Genomic DNA, 17,128 nt, shown 5'->3' with positions numbered 1-17,128 from the left:
GGAGAGGATGGATAATGAATCCTCTATAGAAGTTGACAATCCCTGCACATGTTCCTTGGGATAATTGTAGAACCCAATAGAAGAGTTTAAAAGAGGGACCATTGACAGGAGAGTTTGGTTCAATATGGGTGCACTTGGTAGACATGCACTAACCACCTTGCTCGCCCCCTCTAATAGCCAGTAGATGAAATATATGTACATAACAGTAAATTACAGTTTGTCTGTACAGTAAACACTACATGCTGATGACTGCACATTTGCAAAAGATTTGGGATCATCAGTGTTATAAGCTCATCTATGTTTGGATTTGTGTAGAGAAGACCAGTTACAGTTGCCTAAATTATTACCAACAATCTAGATACCCTATATAACAACTCTAAAATAGTTTACAAAACAACTACAAATCTGTACATAAGGACACTTTGACATTTGTTTTGTGCTGCTTAAAAAATACACTGTTGTAGGTGTACTTTACTTGCTTTTTATTTACACGTAAGTAGATTCCCAGTCCTGCTATTCAATGACTCACTAACAACAGCAGTCAACAATATTTTTAACATCATCTTCCTCAAAATGAGTTACACTTTCATTTTGAGTGAATTTACCAGATACAATAAGTAGATCATATGATGCTCAATAGAACACTGTATCGATTTATTTTTTGGCAGCAAATTATTATTGTGGTAGTTTCATATGTCCATTACCAGTCAATGTTACCCTTTTTTTAAAGGCAAACATGTAGAAATATGCTGAAATGCAGTGATTAGTGAGCTATATTGGCAGATCATCTGGATTATCTAAACAGGGTTATTACAAGTGCACCATGTCTATTACATTTAAGAAGCTTTTGTCTTAGCAACAAACCAGTGGAAAGAAGTGCATTTAAATTAAGCAGTGTTCAAATTAAGATAGAATGAGTATCACAAGCCAAGGATTTTGTTTATTGTTTTTACATTTGCTTCCTGTTTAATTTTATAAGCCAGCACTTGGGTATGGGAGTGTTGAGATAAAGATCTCTGGTTTTCTCCTAATTCTTGAAGGACATGGGTATTAAGAGTAGTGTTAGAACAAAAATTGTATGCTGAATATTTGAAATATGGCCGCTAAGCATATTTAATTAGCACAAGATATATTTTGGTTACTGATATACAGTTGCTTATGCTTTGAAATGCACATGCATTGTCATTAGGAAATATTCTTTAAAGTGATTTCATAGAAGTGTAAAATTATAGTCCTATTTTGAAAGAGGCTTCTCACCTCTTAGATGACCTTTAGTATATTGTACCTTACACTCTTGACTTGATTTTCAGCCATGTACTGAATATGTGTATTTGTGTGTAATAATATTATTTCTGATTGACAAAATAATGACAAAGTAAAGTTTTTTTTGGACTTGGTGAGGATTAGATGATAATTAATTTTGTCCTGATATGTAATACAGGGATTTGAAAGAATGCACTTTTTCACGTGAAATGTATGTATGTATGTAATGTTTAATGTAACATTAACCTTTCAGTGGAAATGTAAGACAATAAGGAGTGGTAAAGATCTAGCAATGAACTTGATCTGTCATTAGCTTATCAAGTAATCATTGACTTTTCAGAGTTTTTAGTTAGAGGTTATTACAAGAAATTTCCTTTTTCTTACCAGCTGGAGTTTTTCCTGGTCACAGATTAGTTGTATGAAAGGAAGTCCAAACCTCTCATTGTGGAACACAGGTGGCTCCAGCCACCATATAGCTTTACAACCCTCAGCAGGGTAACTCAGCAGAACCAAACTCCACAATAACCCCTTATGGTGTATGTATGCCCCAGCCACAGTGTTTATCTTGTCCAGACTAGTCCCTACTACTTCAGCTCAGTAGATACATTCGTAAACGTAAAAACATGCACTTGAGCAAATAGTCCATACTTGCCAACTCTCTCGGAATGTCCGGGAGTCTCCTGCATTTTGGGAGAGTCTCACGGACTCCCGGGAGAGTATGGCAATCTCCCGAATTCTGCCCACTTCACTAGAAAGTGGGCAGAATTTGGGAGAATTTGGTCCAAAATGCCACAAATCTCCGTGAATCGCGGCATTTGGCCCCGCTCCTGGTGTAAAATGACGTGGTTGCGTCATCACGGCGCAGGGGGTGTGGCTAAAAAGCCGCAAATTTGGCGCCCCGCCCCCCTCACGTCCACTTTCCCCGGCAGGCTCCCGGAACATGTTTTCATAAAGTTGGTAAGTATGGCAAATACTTTTTATGAGGAGCTGTAATAGAATTATGATCAGATAGACAACATTTTTTTGTAGGATAATGTCACCCTATTGTAAATTATACAAATTTTAAGTGTAAATTGAGTTCCATAGCTAAAACTGAGACACATTCACAGCCTGAGTGGTTTTATATGGGTTATGGAAATCCAAAGTAAATTCTTATAATTCACAGGCTTATATATTTTATATTTTCTGTATTAGAAATAGATAAAAAAAAAAAAAACTTTGGTAGACTTGAGTTAGGATGTCTACAGCCTGTTTAAACAAGGCTTGTAATGCAAAACATTTTTGTGGGATGATTAATATAGTATCTGGAATTCTCACTTGTTAGGAATTATATTCCCTGTACTTTTAAACTTCACTTCTAAAGACGTGTTATGTGTTTGCTATCTTCGCTTCCCTTGCATCTTTTTTCTTACATTATGTTCAGATGACTTCTCAAGACAAATGTGTCTTTATTTGAACATGGAATGGAAAATAAAAGATCAATAGTAAATCTGGCTGTATATTTGCTTAGTGTGAACTCAAAGCTGTATCTATTTTGCAGATTCGTGCAAGTGAAGGAATACTGCATGCAGTTGATGATGATTTTACTTCTGCAAAGGATTATTGTATTACATACAACTCTACATGGACAACACTTCCAACAACCTATCTTAATGCTGTGAGTTGCCTTTTTTATGAAGCAAAAACTATGGAATTTCTGGTCTCACACAAGTTATTAAGTCTTATAGGCTTTTACATATATCTTACATAAATTTGAAATCTGCTGGTGTCCTATATGTTTTATATATATATAATATATATATATATATATATATATATATATATATATATATATATATATATATATATATATATATATATACATTTTCAAAATTGGATCTGGTTGAAAATATTTGTTTCACATTTCTCTTAAAAATTTATTTCATTATCTATATGTCTAGATTCCTGATTTTGTTCAGGGTCTTTCTACCCAAGTGTTTTTTCTTTAAGGTCTATTATTATTATTTATAGATAGTCTAGATGTTATGTTTTTAGTAAGCATCACTCACATAATTTCAGAAGTCAATCGTACCTAGGGAATATGTGCTTTAGTAATCAAAGTGGTTGTGTTAGACAGTGCAGAGGAGTGTTATTGAAGTACAGCTAGGTATGAAACATCCAATCAGTGCAGGACCTTGGGATCACCAGTTTAGCAGAGAGGATCAGAATGTATGTATTATATGTAGTTTGATTTCATGTATTTATGATGTACATCTTTAAAACCCCAATAAGTAAAGCATTTCGGTGGACTAGAAGCGATGCTACAAATAAAGATCTTCGTGGGAAGATTAAATTAAATTAAAAAAGCTAGGTTCAATTGACATTAGGGATCCCATTTTTTTGGAGGTGTTTAAAAAAGGTTTACATTACTACCACAAAAAAAAATCAACCGGGTACTCTGTTTCATAGTGGAGAAAAAAAATAATGAAGTTGATGTTCGATTACCTTTGTACTGCATACATAATTTACACATTGTTAAAAACCATACCAAAAAAGTGAACTAAACTGAGCAATTGGATAAAACTCCCATACAAGGAAATGAAACAAACAGAAACTGATGGGAAGGGGATTCCCTTTAAAGAGACCAAAACTGAAACTTTCCAGAGAAAGAGAGAGGGAGACACAGAAAGAGTCAATCATGGCAGCTGCTCATTTGGTAGTCTTTTACATACGGACTGCCATATTACTATACACTCAAAAACCATTGAAGTACATAGCTGGGACCACTTTACAGAAGAAGAAAAATAACTTTTGATTGAGAACTGAAGTTTCAAATGCAGTAACCAATGATTCTGAAACCTCAGTCTGCTACCATCATGAAAAGCTTATGCTGCGATGATATGAAGAATTTCAGAAAACATAATGTAATCCTTTCTTGTCTCTCAAAAAAGGAGCCAGAAAAATGCTTAAAAGTTATGTCACTGGAGTGGACCAAAGGACATGGTGACTGTCAGCTTGTTGTATGTTTTAGGCAAGATGATTGTGACACTTCAAACTGTGTGAGACTGTGCGTTATTAGCGATACCCATTAGCATGTAGCTATAACTGTGCATGCCTTCATTACGGTAGTTAAGAAACACTTAGCGAAACTATTGGAGTATGTTTACTACCAGGGCCGGCGCCACCATTAGGCAGCCTTAGGCAGCTGCCTAGGGCGCCGGCCACTGGGGGGCGGCACTGCGGTCGAGGAGACTATTAATAAAACAATTAATGGTCAATTAAGTTTAAGCGGGCGGCGCGATCGCCCAGGGCGGATCGTCCGCCCACAATATAGTGGTCCTACAGACCTAAGCGGTGCTGCACTGTAGCAGCACCGCATTTTCAAATGTGCCTGGCAGCGTCGTGACGTCACGACGCTGCCAGTGTAGAGAGCCGACAGGAGTCTGACAGAAGTAAATACAGAGGAAAGAAACAAGAGGCAGAGAAGAGAATGAAAGAAAAGTAAAGGTGAGTACAGAAAGGGGGGAGGGGTAGTGAAAGTATGCAACAGAGAAACGGAGGCGAGGGTGAGAGAGGTATGCTGCAGAGAACCGAGGTGGGGGGGGGGGAGGAGTGGATGCTACAGTAAAAGAGGGAAGAGGGAGAATGGATGCTACAGTAAAAGGGGGAAGAGGGAGAATGGATGCTACATAAAGTGTGTGGGGGGGAGAATGGATGCTACATAAAGTGTGTGGGGGGGAGAATGGATGCTACATAATGTGTGTGGTGGGGGGAGATTGGATGCTACATAAAGTGTGTGGGGGGGAGAATGGATGCTACATAAAGTGTGTGGTGGGGGGAGATTGGATGCTACATAATGTATGTGTGTGATGGGGGAGAATAGATTCTACATAAAGTATGTGTGTGGGGGGGGGAATGGATGCTACATTATGTGTGTGGGGGGGGGAATGGATGCTACATAATGTGTGTGGGGGGGAGAATGGATGCTACATAATGTGTGTGGGGGGGAGAATGGATGCTACATAATGTGTGTGTGGGGGGGAGAATGGATGCTACATAATGTGTGTGTGGGGGGAGAATGGATGCTACATAATGTGTGTGTGGGGGGAGAATGGATGCTACATAATGTGTGTGTGGGGGGAGAATGGATGCTACATAATGTGTGTGTGTGTGGTGGGGGGAGAATGGATGCTACATAATGTGTGTGTGGTGGGGGGAGAATGGATGCTACATAATGTGTGTGGGGGGGGGGGAGAATGGATGCTACATAAAGTGTGTATGTGGTGGGGGGAGAATGGATGCTACATAAAGTGTGTGTGTGGGGAGAATGGATGCTACAGAAGATGGGAGGATGGATGCTACAGAGAATGGGGGGAGAATGGATGCTACATAAAATGTGTGTATGGGGGGAGAATGGATGCTACATAAAATGTGTGTGTGTGTGTGGGGAGAATGGATGCTACAGAAAATGTGTGTGTGTGTGTGGGGAGAATGGATGCTACATAAAATGTGTGTGTGTGGGGAGAATGGATGCTACATAAAATGTGTGTGTGTGTGTGGGGAGAATGGATGCTACATAAAATGTGTGTGTGTGTGGGGAGAATGGATGCTACAGAAAATGTGTGTGTGGGGAGAATGGATGCTACAGAAAATGTGTGTGTGTGTGTGGGGAGAATGGATGCTACAGAAAATGTGTGTGTGTGTGTGGGGGGGAGAATGGATGCTACAGAAAATGTGTGTGTGGGGGGGAGAATGGATGCTACATAAAATGTGTGTGTGGGGGGGAGAATGGATGCTACATAAAATGTGTGTGTGGGGGGGAGAATGGATGCTACATAAAATGTGTGTGTGGGGGGGAGAATGGATGCTACATAAAATGTGTGTGTGGGGGGGAGAATGGATGCTACATAAAATGTGTGTGTGGGGGGGAGAATGGATGCTACATAAAATGTGTGTGTGGGGGGGAGAATGGATGCTACATAAAATGTGTGTGTGGGGGGGAGAATGGATGCTACATAAAATGTGTGTGTGGGGGGGGAGAATGGATGCTACAGAAAGTGTGTGTGTGTGGGGAGAATGGATGCTACAGAAGATGGGAGGATGGATGCTACAGAGAATGGGGGGAGAATGGATGCTACATAAAATGTGTGTGTGGGGGGAGAATGGATGCTACATAAAATGTGTGTGTGGGGGGAGAATGGATGCTACATAAAATGTGTGTGGTGGGGGGAGATTGGATGCTACATAAAGTGTGTGGGGGGGAGAATGGATGCTACATAAAGTGTGTGGTGGGGGGAGATTGGATGCTACATAAAGTGTGTGGGGGGGAGAATGGATGCTACATAATGTATGTGTGTGATGGGGGAGAATAGATTCTACATAATGTGTGTGTGTGATGGGGGAGAATAGATTCTACATAATGTGTGTGTGTGGGGGGGAGAATGGATGCTACATAATGTGTGTGTGGGGGGAGAATGGATGCTACATAATGTATGTGTGTGGTGGGGGGAGAATGGATGCTACATAAAGTATGTGTGTGGGGGGGGGGAATGGATGCTACATTATGTGTGTGGGGGGGGGGGAATGGATGCTACATAATGTGTGTGGGGGGGGAGAATGAATGCTACATAATGTGTTTGGGGGGGAGAATGGATGCTACATAATGTGTGTGTGGGGGGAGAATGGATGCTACATAATGTGTGTGTGGGGGGAGAATGGATGCTACATAATGTGTGTGTGTGTGTGGTGGGGGGAGAATGGATGCTACATAATGTGTGTGTGGTGGGGGGAGAATGGATGCTGCATAATGTGTGTGTGTGGGGGGGGGGAGAATGGATGCTACATAAAGTGTGTATGTGGTGGGGGGAGAATGGATGCTACATAAAGTGTGTGTGTGGGGAGAATGGATGCTACATAAAATGTGTGTATGGGGGGAGAATGGATGCTACATAAAATGTGTGTGTGTGTGTGTGTGTGTGGGGAGAATGGATGCTACATAAAATGTGTGTGTGGGGGGGAGAATGGATGCTACATAAAATGTGTGTGTGGGGGGGGAGAATGGATGCTACAGAAAGTGTGTGTGTGTGGGGAGAATGGATGCTACAGAAGATGGGAGGATGGATGCTACAGAGAATGGGGGGAGAATGGATGCTACATAAAATGTGTGTGTGGGGGGAGAATGGATGCTACATAAAATGTGTGTGTGGGGGGAGAATGGATGCTACATAAAATGTGTGTGTGGGGGGAGAACGGATGGTGCAGAAAATTGGGCAGGGGGAGGAGGCTGGAGAAAATGGGGAGACCGGGGATTACACTTATAAATGTCCTTAAGTTAGAGACTATGGTAGTGCCGTGACAAATTGGAGCTATGCAAGGGCATATGTGAGAACAGCTAGTGGGCAGATGGGCATGTGTGAGAGAAGTTGGCGGGCTGGGGGCACATGTCAGTCTGTAACAGGTGAGTGATGTAAAGTTCTCTTTTTTTTTTTCTTTTTTGTTCTGAAATCTAACATTTGGAGCCTCCCCTCTAGATATCATGTGTTTGCTCCTGGGCAGCAGTGAAGCCTGGACAGCATCCTGCACCAGACATCAGTGCTGTGTCAGACATCTGGACTGCATCCTGTACAGCCAAGAGGTGGTAAGAGTTATTATTTTTATTTTAGAAATGTCAAGTGTGTTAGGGGCTGTGAAATATTTTTTTATTTTTATTATTTGAGGGAGGGGGGGCACAAGCTTAAGCTTTGCCTAGGGTGCCGAGCAACCTTGCACCGGCCCTGTTTACTACTACTACTGATGGTGTTAGTGCACAATACAAGAACTGCAAAAACTTGAACTTATGCTTCCATAAGGATGACTTCAATATTCAAGCAGAATGAAACTTTTTGCCACATCTCATGGTAAGAGCCCATGTGATGGCATTGGAGGGACAGTTAAACGTCTAGCCACACGAATCAGTCTGCAAGCAATGGAAACCCATAGCATCTTGACACCATGAAAATGTACATGGCATAAAGGTTTTTTTTACTCGTCACAAAACAAAATACAAGACTACAAAACCAAGCTGCATAGCTGTCTAGAAACAGCAAACACTGTGGCAGAAACACGTTGTCATCACATATTTCGGCCTATTAGTAATGATGAGCTACACATATATCGATTGTCATCAGACGACATAAAGACAAGAGGAACCAAAGTTAGTGTCACTATGACCACAGTCACAAAAAATGTGGACAAAAGTGATCTGCAACCTGGAACATACATAGCAGCAGTGTATGATAACATCTGGTACCTTGGGTATATCATCTAATGTAATGCGGAGGAACAAGATGAGCTGATACACTTCATGAAACGAAACCAATCAACAAATGTGCTGTCCTGGCCTTCAAGAGATAAGTGTTTTGTTCCTTTTATTCACGTCCTCTATGTAACGGAAGTGCCTACTATCCAAGGAAGTACTGGAAGCCAGTATACACTTTCTGCTGACACTTTAAGGAAAATTACAGACCCTTACAACAAATTCCAAACACGGGAAAAATAATGAGATTGTTGACTCAACTTCAGTTAAGGACTTAAGTTATGTTAAAGGTTTTAAATTACATGGTTTCTTGTGTTAATTATGTATGTGGTACAACAGTAATCGAACATCAACTTCATTATTTTTTTTCTCCACTATGAAACACCCGGCTGATTTTTTTTTGTGGTAGTAATGTATACCTTTTTTAAACACCCCCCCAAAAAAAACGGGATCCCTAATGTCAGTTGAACCTAGTTTTTTTAATGCTATTCCAAAAACGTGCGTTTTTGCTGTAACGCAAAACATGAGGCAGATACAGTAATTTGGTTTGGATTCTGGAGGAAGAGTTACCTTGGGGGTCCAAATTTTGTGGTGATTCCTTAATAAACAACCGCGGTACTTCAAATAAACTGGTTAAAGAAGCCGCGATTAGTAAATTATTTAAGAAATTGAAAAATCCATATTTAATCAACTAATTGTGAGACAGTCGAGATATTTGGCAGAAACTGTTGTTTTGACATACTCTCTTAACTAAAAAAATTTCAAAAAAATCTGAGATGGGTGGTGGACATTTCATGTTTTTTGGGTGATCTGATGTGGAATGACCCCTATGTAAATAAAGTTCTCAACCCATGTTTAATACTCCAGAGCTGTCCTCTTGTAGTGTCTGTGCATTGGTGTGCTGAATATCTTGCCAATAAAATCACACCACATGCCAGCATTGGTCTGATGTGCAGAGAATTATTTTATTGCCTGGGCCTTCTAATTTACATAAATAGTCCAAATTGATTAGCCCAGCGATTACGTATTAAACAATTCCCTCCAGGGACTTGATGTAGGAAGATTTTCCCAAATAAAACAGTTCTCCTATGTTCAGAGAGAACATGGTCATTTGTAAGTCACTGTGATATGGTACAGACTAGATTCGCCTCTCACCAGGATTACAGGGTGTAGTGCTGCAGGTGTTTTTCTATTTTCACAAAATAATATATTTCTTTGGTACTTTAGATATGCAGTCAGCTACTAATGAGTTGTTTTTATAATGTCTGCTTTTAATGTTTGTTTTATGTGACGATAAAATCTGTATATAAAAATATCTATACTCGTTGCATATGTGACCTACGGATTTAGGTTTCAGTGCTCTAATTTAGTTTTGATTTACTCCCTATGCCTCTTGCATATATAATCCATGTACAATCTATAAGCTTTTTCTAGGTATACACTCTCTATTAGAGTGTTTTTAATACTTCTCCTGCTGTCTGAAGGCTTTTATCTAATACTAACCCCTCCCACTGCTGCATCATCTTGCTTACATCATTGGCTTTGAACTGAGTAGTACAGAGAGCTGTTTTTTCTAGTCTACTCAAGCCTGATAACATTGGGTTTGTGACCAGGGAAGGGTAAGCATTGTAGACAGAGGACTTTGTACAGTTAGACCACTAAATATGTTAGAAGCCACAGGAGAGATAAGTGCTAAATACACTTAATGGGGCGTATTCAATTGTTAGCGTTAACACTAACAAACGAGCGCTCAAAAAATCTTAGTGTTAATACGGTAATTACTCGCGGAATTTCAGCTCGCTGCTCCCTGAGCTGCGAGCTTAAATTCCGCGAGTAAACTACCGTATTAACGCTTTTCGCACGCAATATTACTGTATAAACGGTAATATTTTTCGAGCGCTTGTTTTTCAGCGTTAACACTCACATTTGAATACGCCCCAATGAGCGAGTAGAATGGTAACTGTTCAAATAGGGGTTATATTTGCAAAGCAGACCCTTGTGTCTGTTTTACATATTACACCCTATGAAAGTTGTTTGTTTTTTTTGTTACAAAAGTGGATTTGGCTTTTTCTAGGGCTTGGGATACATGGATTATTTGGTTGTTGCATAAACAAATCATAACAGATAAACTGTTTTCATGTTTGGTTGACATTGTATTATTTTATTTTATTTTATGGTGCTTTTTTTTTTTTTAGACTTACTACAAAATGGAAAATTTAATCTCCATCTGGCTGTGCAGCCGTTCAGATGTTCCTAGCACAGGTTTAAAGGATAAGGCTGTCGTAGTGATGGCTGGCAAGTGCTCAATTTTGGACAAAGCTCTTATTGCTCAGGAAAGCAACGCTAAAATGCTGCTCATTGCTAGTAAAGAAGGCCTGGTAGGTAGCAGGATTACATGGACTCCATTGGTTGTTACATACACTTCAATTGCATTGAATTTTTTTTTATTTTAAGCTGTGTTATGTTTTAGTGGCCACGTGCAGAAAATATTACATAGCCCATTTAAATAGAATTTAAATTAGGCAATCCATATAGAAATGGAGAGACTAATGTATTTGAATGCGACTGTAAAGTTTAGTCCATCTAAAATAAAACTTAGTTGCATTTAGATACATTTGTTGCCTTGCCTCTATGTGGATTGCTTTATTTCGCCCCCTGCAATTGAGATTGAAATGGTGCATTGGAGAGCTATGTGAGAGAGGTTTGCATTCTTCTGTGGAGCTCAATATAAATCGTGCCCTACACTGTAGATAAATACAGTATAGCAACTTGCATAATGCTATTAATGTAATTATCTTGATTGGAAGACTAAAATAATTTTGATACGAATTAACATTCTTTACAGCCTCGTCCATCAGAGAACAGGAGCGGCTACCAAGACCTGACAATACCTATTGCTTTTGTGAAATATGGAGACATCTCTGGTATGGAACAGGTAGGTACCTCTTATGGTTTCATCACCTAATTTCATCTGTTGTGATAATGTAATATGAATGTGATATTGTAACTGCTCCCTGAGTTATATATTTACAGTGAATTTACCAGGGCATTATAAATATTGAAATATCCCCATTTTGTTCATGGTAGTTTGGCAACTAGAGGCACCTCTCCATTCCATTCTTTAGCCACTGTTAAATGGACACCGTTAATGGGTAAAATATTCAGAATAACGCATGCCTGAACATTGTTTAGAAAAAGTATAAATATTTTATCTGTAAAGCAAGTTTGCCTTTACAAGCCATTGTCACTTTAAATTTACCCTGAAAAGTCGCCAATTTCCGGCGACTTGCAGAAATCAGAGCTTCTTATATTTACCCCTTATTCTGTAGTATGCCTGACACCCTGTTCGGGCCTACTCCTGCTGGATGTCATTGCAGGCCTGTCATAATGGCTCGGTGAGATCCTCACATAGCTCCTTCTCGCTTACCTGGTCAGTGTGAAAGGTCACCCTGCTGCACATGGCTCTGTCCACCAACTGCATGTGTGGCTGCACAATAGACTCGCTGTTGGGGCACAGGAACCTCCCCACCAGATACATCGAAGCCCAGCACTGCGGGCATGGTAATGCAGTTAAGCATAAGGGCCCGTAGCTTCAATGTTAATGTGATTCACGTGGGGCTCCTCCACTCTCTGTCTCCAGTCTACCACAAGCACTGTGAGTACAGCCCTCTGATAAGCCGGGTCTCTTCTATTGCCCATGCCTGGAGGGTACAGTGCACGAACACTCTGGTCTCTTGGGTCCTTATCTGTAAAGGGTGTTTAAACTCCTGTCTTGTTTATTCAGCTTGAGTACCTTACCTGTCCTGTTTACAGTAGTACAATCTGTATGTATGAGCTAGACCCTTAGTGCTCACTGTGTCCAAAGACATGCATGTGGAGAGCCTCTTTGGAGATCTCCCCTCAATATATGTATATTACCTTGTTCTATATACAGTTGGTGCTGTGAGCTTTTCAAGTCTGGACTGACTCCTGTTTTTCTGGGCATGGATCGCACCCGCTCATTGGTACCATGGCGCCCTAGATGGATCTGTGAATAATTACTCTGGGCCCTCCACCCATGCGAAACTTATTGTAGTTTATCTCCTCTCTGAGACCTCTCTGTACCTCCTGCAATAACAGATTTTCTACTTATCAACGTATACCTTTTCATATTATGCCTTCAAAAAGCAAAATTCGAGCTCCCCAATATGTTTTCTGCCGCAAATCCTGAGCAGCAATGGACTTTCCCATAGCAAAAGGAACAAAACACAATCTGCTATGGCCTCCACTGCCGCCTTAAGGCCATCACTTTGACTTGGGCCTCAACCTAGATGCTCCTCTAACTGTATGCACATTGCACCAGGTGTTGACGGCCTTGAGGACTAACATAAATCCAAAATTTCAGAATTGGGAGGTTACACAGATCATTTGGAGACCAAGATGGAGGAGCCTGTTGCCTCATATAACTATCTTCTCTCTTTTCACGATCATCTCCAGTGCGAAGGACCATTCTTGAAGAAATAATATCAAAATTGAGGACTACCTGAATCTGTTAATAACTCTCATCTACAGAAGTATGCTTTATCTTTTTTCCCCAAGTTAATGCTTTCCACAGATAACAAAGATTTACTCATTGACTGCATAGATCGCTTGCCCAGATCACATACAGCATCACGAAATTATCCTAGGGACACACTCCTCTAGATTCACTTCTTCCGAATTAAAGAGAACATCCTATGGGCTCTCAGAAATTTTGATAATGCAGATGCCTTTGGAGACCTACAACTCTACTCCGATCTCTCCTTGTCTACAGTTAACAAGAGACGTATAATGCATCCAATCACAGGGACGGATCTAGACTTTTCTTTTAGGGGTGGCGGTTTAGAGATTATCCCCTCCCCCTCCCCCTCCCCCTCTACAATCTCAGCCCCTCCCTTCTCCAGGTCAGACTCCTCCCCTTCTTTAGTCCCGACTCCCCCCCCCTCTCCAGTCCCAACTCCTGTAGGCCCTGTGCCTACAGTATGTTGTTCCATGTGTATACCTCTTGTTTACGGGAACTACCCTCGCCACAACTTGAATGCTTGCTACACGTTTTTTGTGCTGCCCCACACTGCTCCTTGTGTGTGTGTGTGTGTGTGTGTGTGTGTGTGTGTGTGTGATGGTACATTCCGCTTTTGTTCCATTGTAGTTTGCTCACCTACAAGTGGCTTTTTCTCCTGCTCTTTGGTCAGCAAACTAGTTTGACTAGTCTGTCTTTCATACAGTGCACTACAGAGGGCCTATCTGGTCTCTTGTTGATGGTATGTTCAACATAGGGTTGTTTCTATGATTTATAGTACAGTATATTGTTTAATTTCCTTGTTTACTGTGTTGCGTGGGTGGAGCCCTCCTCCTTCACCACCCCCCCCCCCACATGTTAAAGATTTTGCCACATTCTTCCCTCTGTGGCTTAGCCCTGTTTCTCAGTCTAGTTCTCTTCTCCTCCCTCTCTTTCTTAGTTACTCTAGGGACACATTTTACTGTCGTGACTTCTGTGGCTGCCCTCATTAACCTTATTACCCTTTTCACAGTGCACTACAGCTGCACTATCTCTCCCCTTTGTATCTCCCTCTTCTCCTTCCCCCCCCATGTGTCTGTTTATTCAATAAAGTTTTTGGCTTGTCTTTCCCCCCTCCCTTACCCCCTCCAACCCATTCTCACATCGCTGTTTTGAAGTTTTGTTGATTGTCTTGCCTTAATGTGTGCACCCTTCCCCATATTTGTGTCTGTCTCTCAATACAGCTTCAGGCTTGTGATTTCCGCCTTTTCCCTTTCACCTGCCATCCCCTCACATCCATTGCTTATTTGAATCTGTTATGTTGTTTAAGTTTGCATGGTTATTGCAGTACTTGATGTATAGTGTAGGATGTCATATCTTGTACCTTATGTCTTTTATTGTGCTAAAAGTATGAATGATTATGTTTCACTGTGTACACTTGAATGTAATGTATTGTATGTTTTTTGTACCTTTAAAAAAATTAAAGATATTTTTTGAATAAAAAACCTCTCCCCTTTGACACGTCAATGGTTAAATTTTTCTCTGAATGTCAAGGGCCTTAATTCCCCAAACAAACATCAGTTGGCTCTCACCACTTTTCTTTCTTAAACGTAGAGCGGATATTATTGCCTTGCAGGAAAGACACTTTTCCTCTCCTCACCCCCCCCCCCCCTCCTTTCCATGATACTAGATTTCCTATATGTTACACTGCTACACCTAATTCTAGATAAATTCACCTCATTATCTTGGGTGATTATAATTTGAATTTGACCCCAAACTAGATAAGTCACATATTCCCTTTTCAGGCGGATATGTTTGCAATCTAGGGTCCTCTATTACATTTCATAAATTGCTAGTGAAACATGATCTATTTGGCATATGGCGCGTTTACTCCCCTGGTGCAAGAGAGTACATATTCAGTGGTTCATAATTCTTATCCCCTTCTCTGGAACGACCTCCCTCGTTCCATCCGTCTCTCTCCTACTCTGTGCTCCTTCAAACGTGCACTCAAAACTCACCTCTTCCTCAAAGCCTACCAACCATCTGCTTAACCCCCATCTCCTCCCTTTAGTTTGTCCTCCCTTCTCTCCTCTTGCCTCAACTGGCTCCTCTTGTGCCTGGTCTGTTTACCCTCCCTTAGGATGTAAGCTCGTATGAGCAGGGCCCCCTCCCCTCCTGTCTCCATACCTGTTCTTCCGCTCCGTCTTTACTGCATATGACTGGCCGGAGTTTCTGAAGTATTGGTACTTCATTGTTCTGTATGGTTTCACCCTGTATAGTCTACTGTTAGTACTGTGTGCGGCGCTGCGGATACCTTGTGGCGCCTAACAAATAAATGATGATAATAATAATATTCAAGAATTAACCTCATATTGTTAGACAAAATGGACTCTGCAACAGGCATTGGGAATGCCCTGCCCATCACGTGGTCCGATCATGCTCTTTTAGTAAGGTTGTGGAACCTTCACCAGACAAATGTCCCCACCGCCCCCCCCAGACCATACAGAATGGTGGCTTACCTTCTTCCTCACTGGAGTCTAAAATGGCTCTTTTGGAACCTTGTAACGCTCTATACCCAAACAAATCACCCAGAAGACACCTCCATCTTTACTTATTAGTGTGCCTTAAAGGCCATCTATGGATGTTAAGCTATCAAAGTTAGTTCCAACCCAATTGACCTACAAACGCCATTAGAGCTTGAATCCCAGTTAGCACGTTTGGAAACCCAACACCAGAGGCCCTCCAAATCCCTTCAAAGGAAGTTACATTTTGTTAGAACACACCTAAATGATCCTTTTCTATTTCGCTTAAATGCCGCTTTAATTTGACTGCATCAAAAGTTCTACTCTACAGGCAACAGAGCCAGCAGACAACTAGCCCGAAAAATTGGGGGTCGACAAGTCAGGAATAGGATAAATGTACTTCTTGATCCCCAAAGCATTAAGTCCTATAATCCTGCACATATCGCCAACCTTTTTGCAAACTATTATGCCCGTTACGATGAAGATATACCCCAACCAATTGCAGTCTCCATTGCCGCTTTTCTTAATCATCTGCATCTCCCTTCACTGGAGTACTTTTTAAAGCTGAATTATCTCCTATCTTAACTAAGTTATATAATGAAATTACGAGTGGAGGTGGCTTTCCGCAAGAAATGCTGGAAGCTCAACTAATTACGATTTCTATGTCTGGCAAAGACAAATCTGATTGTATGAATTACAGACATATCACATTACTCAATACTGAAATAAAATTTTTTGATTGCAAATCGTTTCAATCCACACCTTCCAAAATTGATTCATCCAGACCAGGTAGGATTTATACCAGGACATCAGGCGTCTGATAACACGCACTGTATGGTGGAGATTGTTGATCTCATTGGTGAAACCCAGGATTTACTCCTTCTGCTTTCTTTAGACGCAGATAGGAGTCATTTGCAATCTATGCAGAAAGTCCTAGTTAAATTTGGCCTACAGGGGGATATTTTAGCACTTTACCAGGGACCCTTGGATAAGGTCTTTGGCTTTCTCTCTCACCCCCTCTTTCTAATGGTACGAGACAGGTCTGTCTGCTCTCCCCTCTCATGTTTGTTTTAGCTATTGAACCCTTTGCCCAAACAATTAGATCGTCACCTTGCTTTCCTGGTATCACCTTTTAATTATGCTCCACGCAAACTGTGCCTATTCGCAGATGACATATTTTTGTTTGTGACCAGCCCGGACACCTCATTGTTAGCCCTACTTGACATTCTGAATCGCTATAGTGCAGATTCTTTTTTACACATTGAATGCTACCAAATCGGAGGCACTTTTCATCATTGTCTCCCAACCCTCCCTGTCCAGATTGCAAAAGACATTTCCCTATATGTGGGTGCAGGATTCCTTCCCTTATCTTGGTATCCGCATACCCTCTACCCTTACTGATATTTTTGAGACAAATCTTATACCGTTCTTCTTACAACCCTCGCCTCGCCCAGAATTGGATTACCTACAAGGTCTCCTGGCTGGGCCGATTAGCGGCTTTCAAGATGATGTTATAGCCTAAGTTTAATGTATATTTTCCACATACTATCATAC

The 17,128-nt window shown here is 41.0% G+C and overlaps 1 protein-coding gene across 3 annotated transcripts in view; it reads left to right on the top strand.

Moving 5' to 3' along the window:
- SPPL2A (signal peptide peptidase like 2A) overlaps positions 1 to 17,128 on the top strand; it is a 42,201-nt gene that overhangs the window by 1,232 nt on the left and 23,841 nt on the right. For all 3 annotated transcript variants that reach the window (XM_075207940.1, XM_075207939.1, XM_075207941.1), the window contains exons 2-4: positions 2,804 to 2,920; positions 10,732 to 10,914; positions 11,382 to 11,471. In XM_075207940.1, coding sequence (XP_075064041.1) covers positions 2,804 to 2,920; positions 10,732 to 10,914; positions 11,382 to 11,471 — 390 coding nt within the window. The remainder of the gene's footprint in view (positions 1 to 2,803; positions 2,921 to 10,731; positions 10,915 to 11,381; positions 11,472 to 17,128) is intronic.

This window comes from Mixophyes fleayi, chromosome 4, assembly GCF_038048845.1.
Source record: "Mixophyes fleayi isolate aMixFle1 chromosome 4, aMixFle1.hap1, whole genome shotgun sequence".
Lineage (NCBI taxonomy): Eukaryota > Metazoa > Chordata > Amphibia > Anura > Limnodynastidae > Mixophyes > Mixophyes fleayi.
This window is presented reverse-complemented; position numbering and strand designations above follow the sequence as displayed.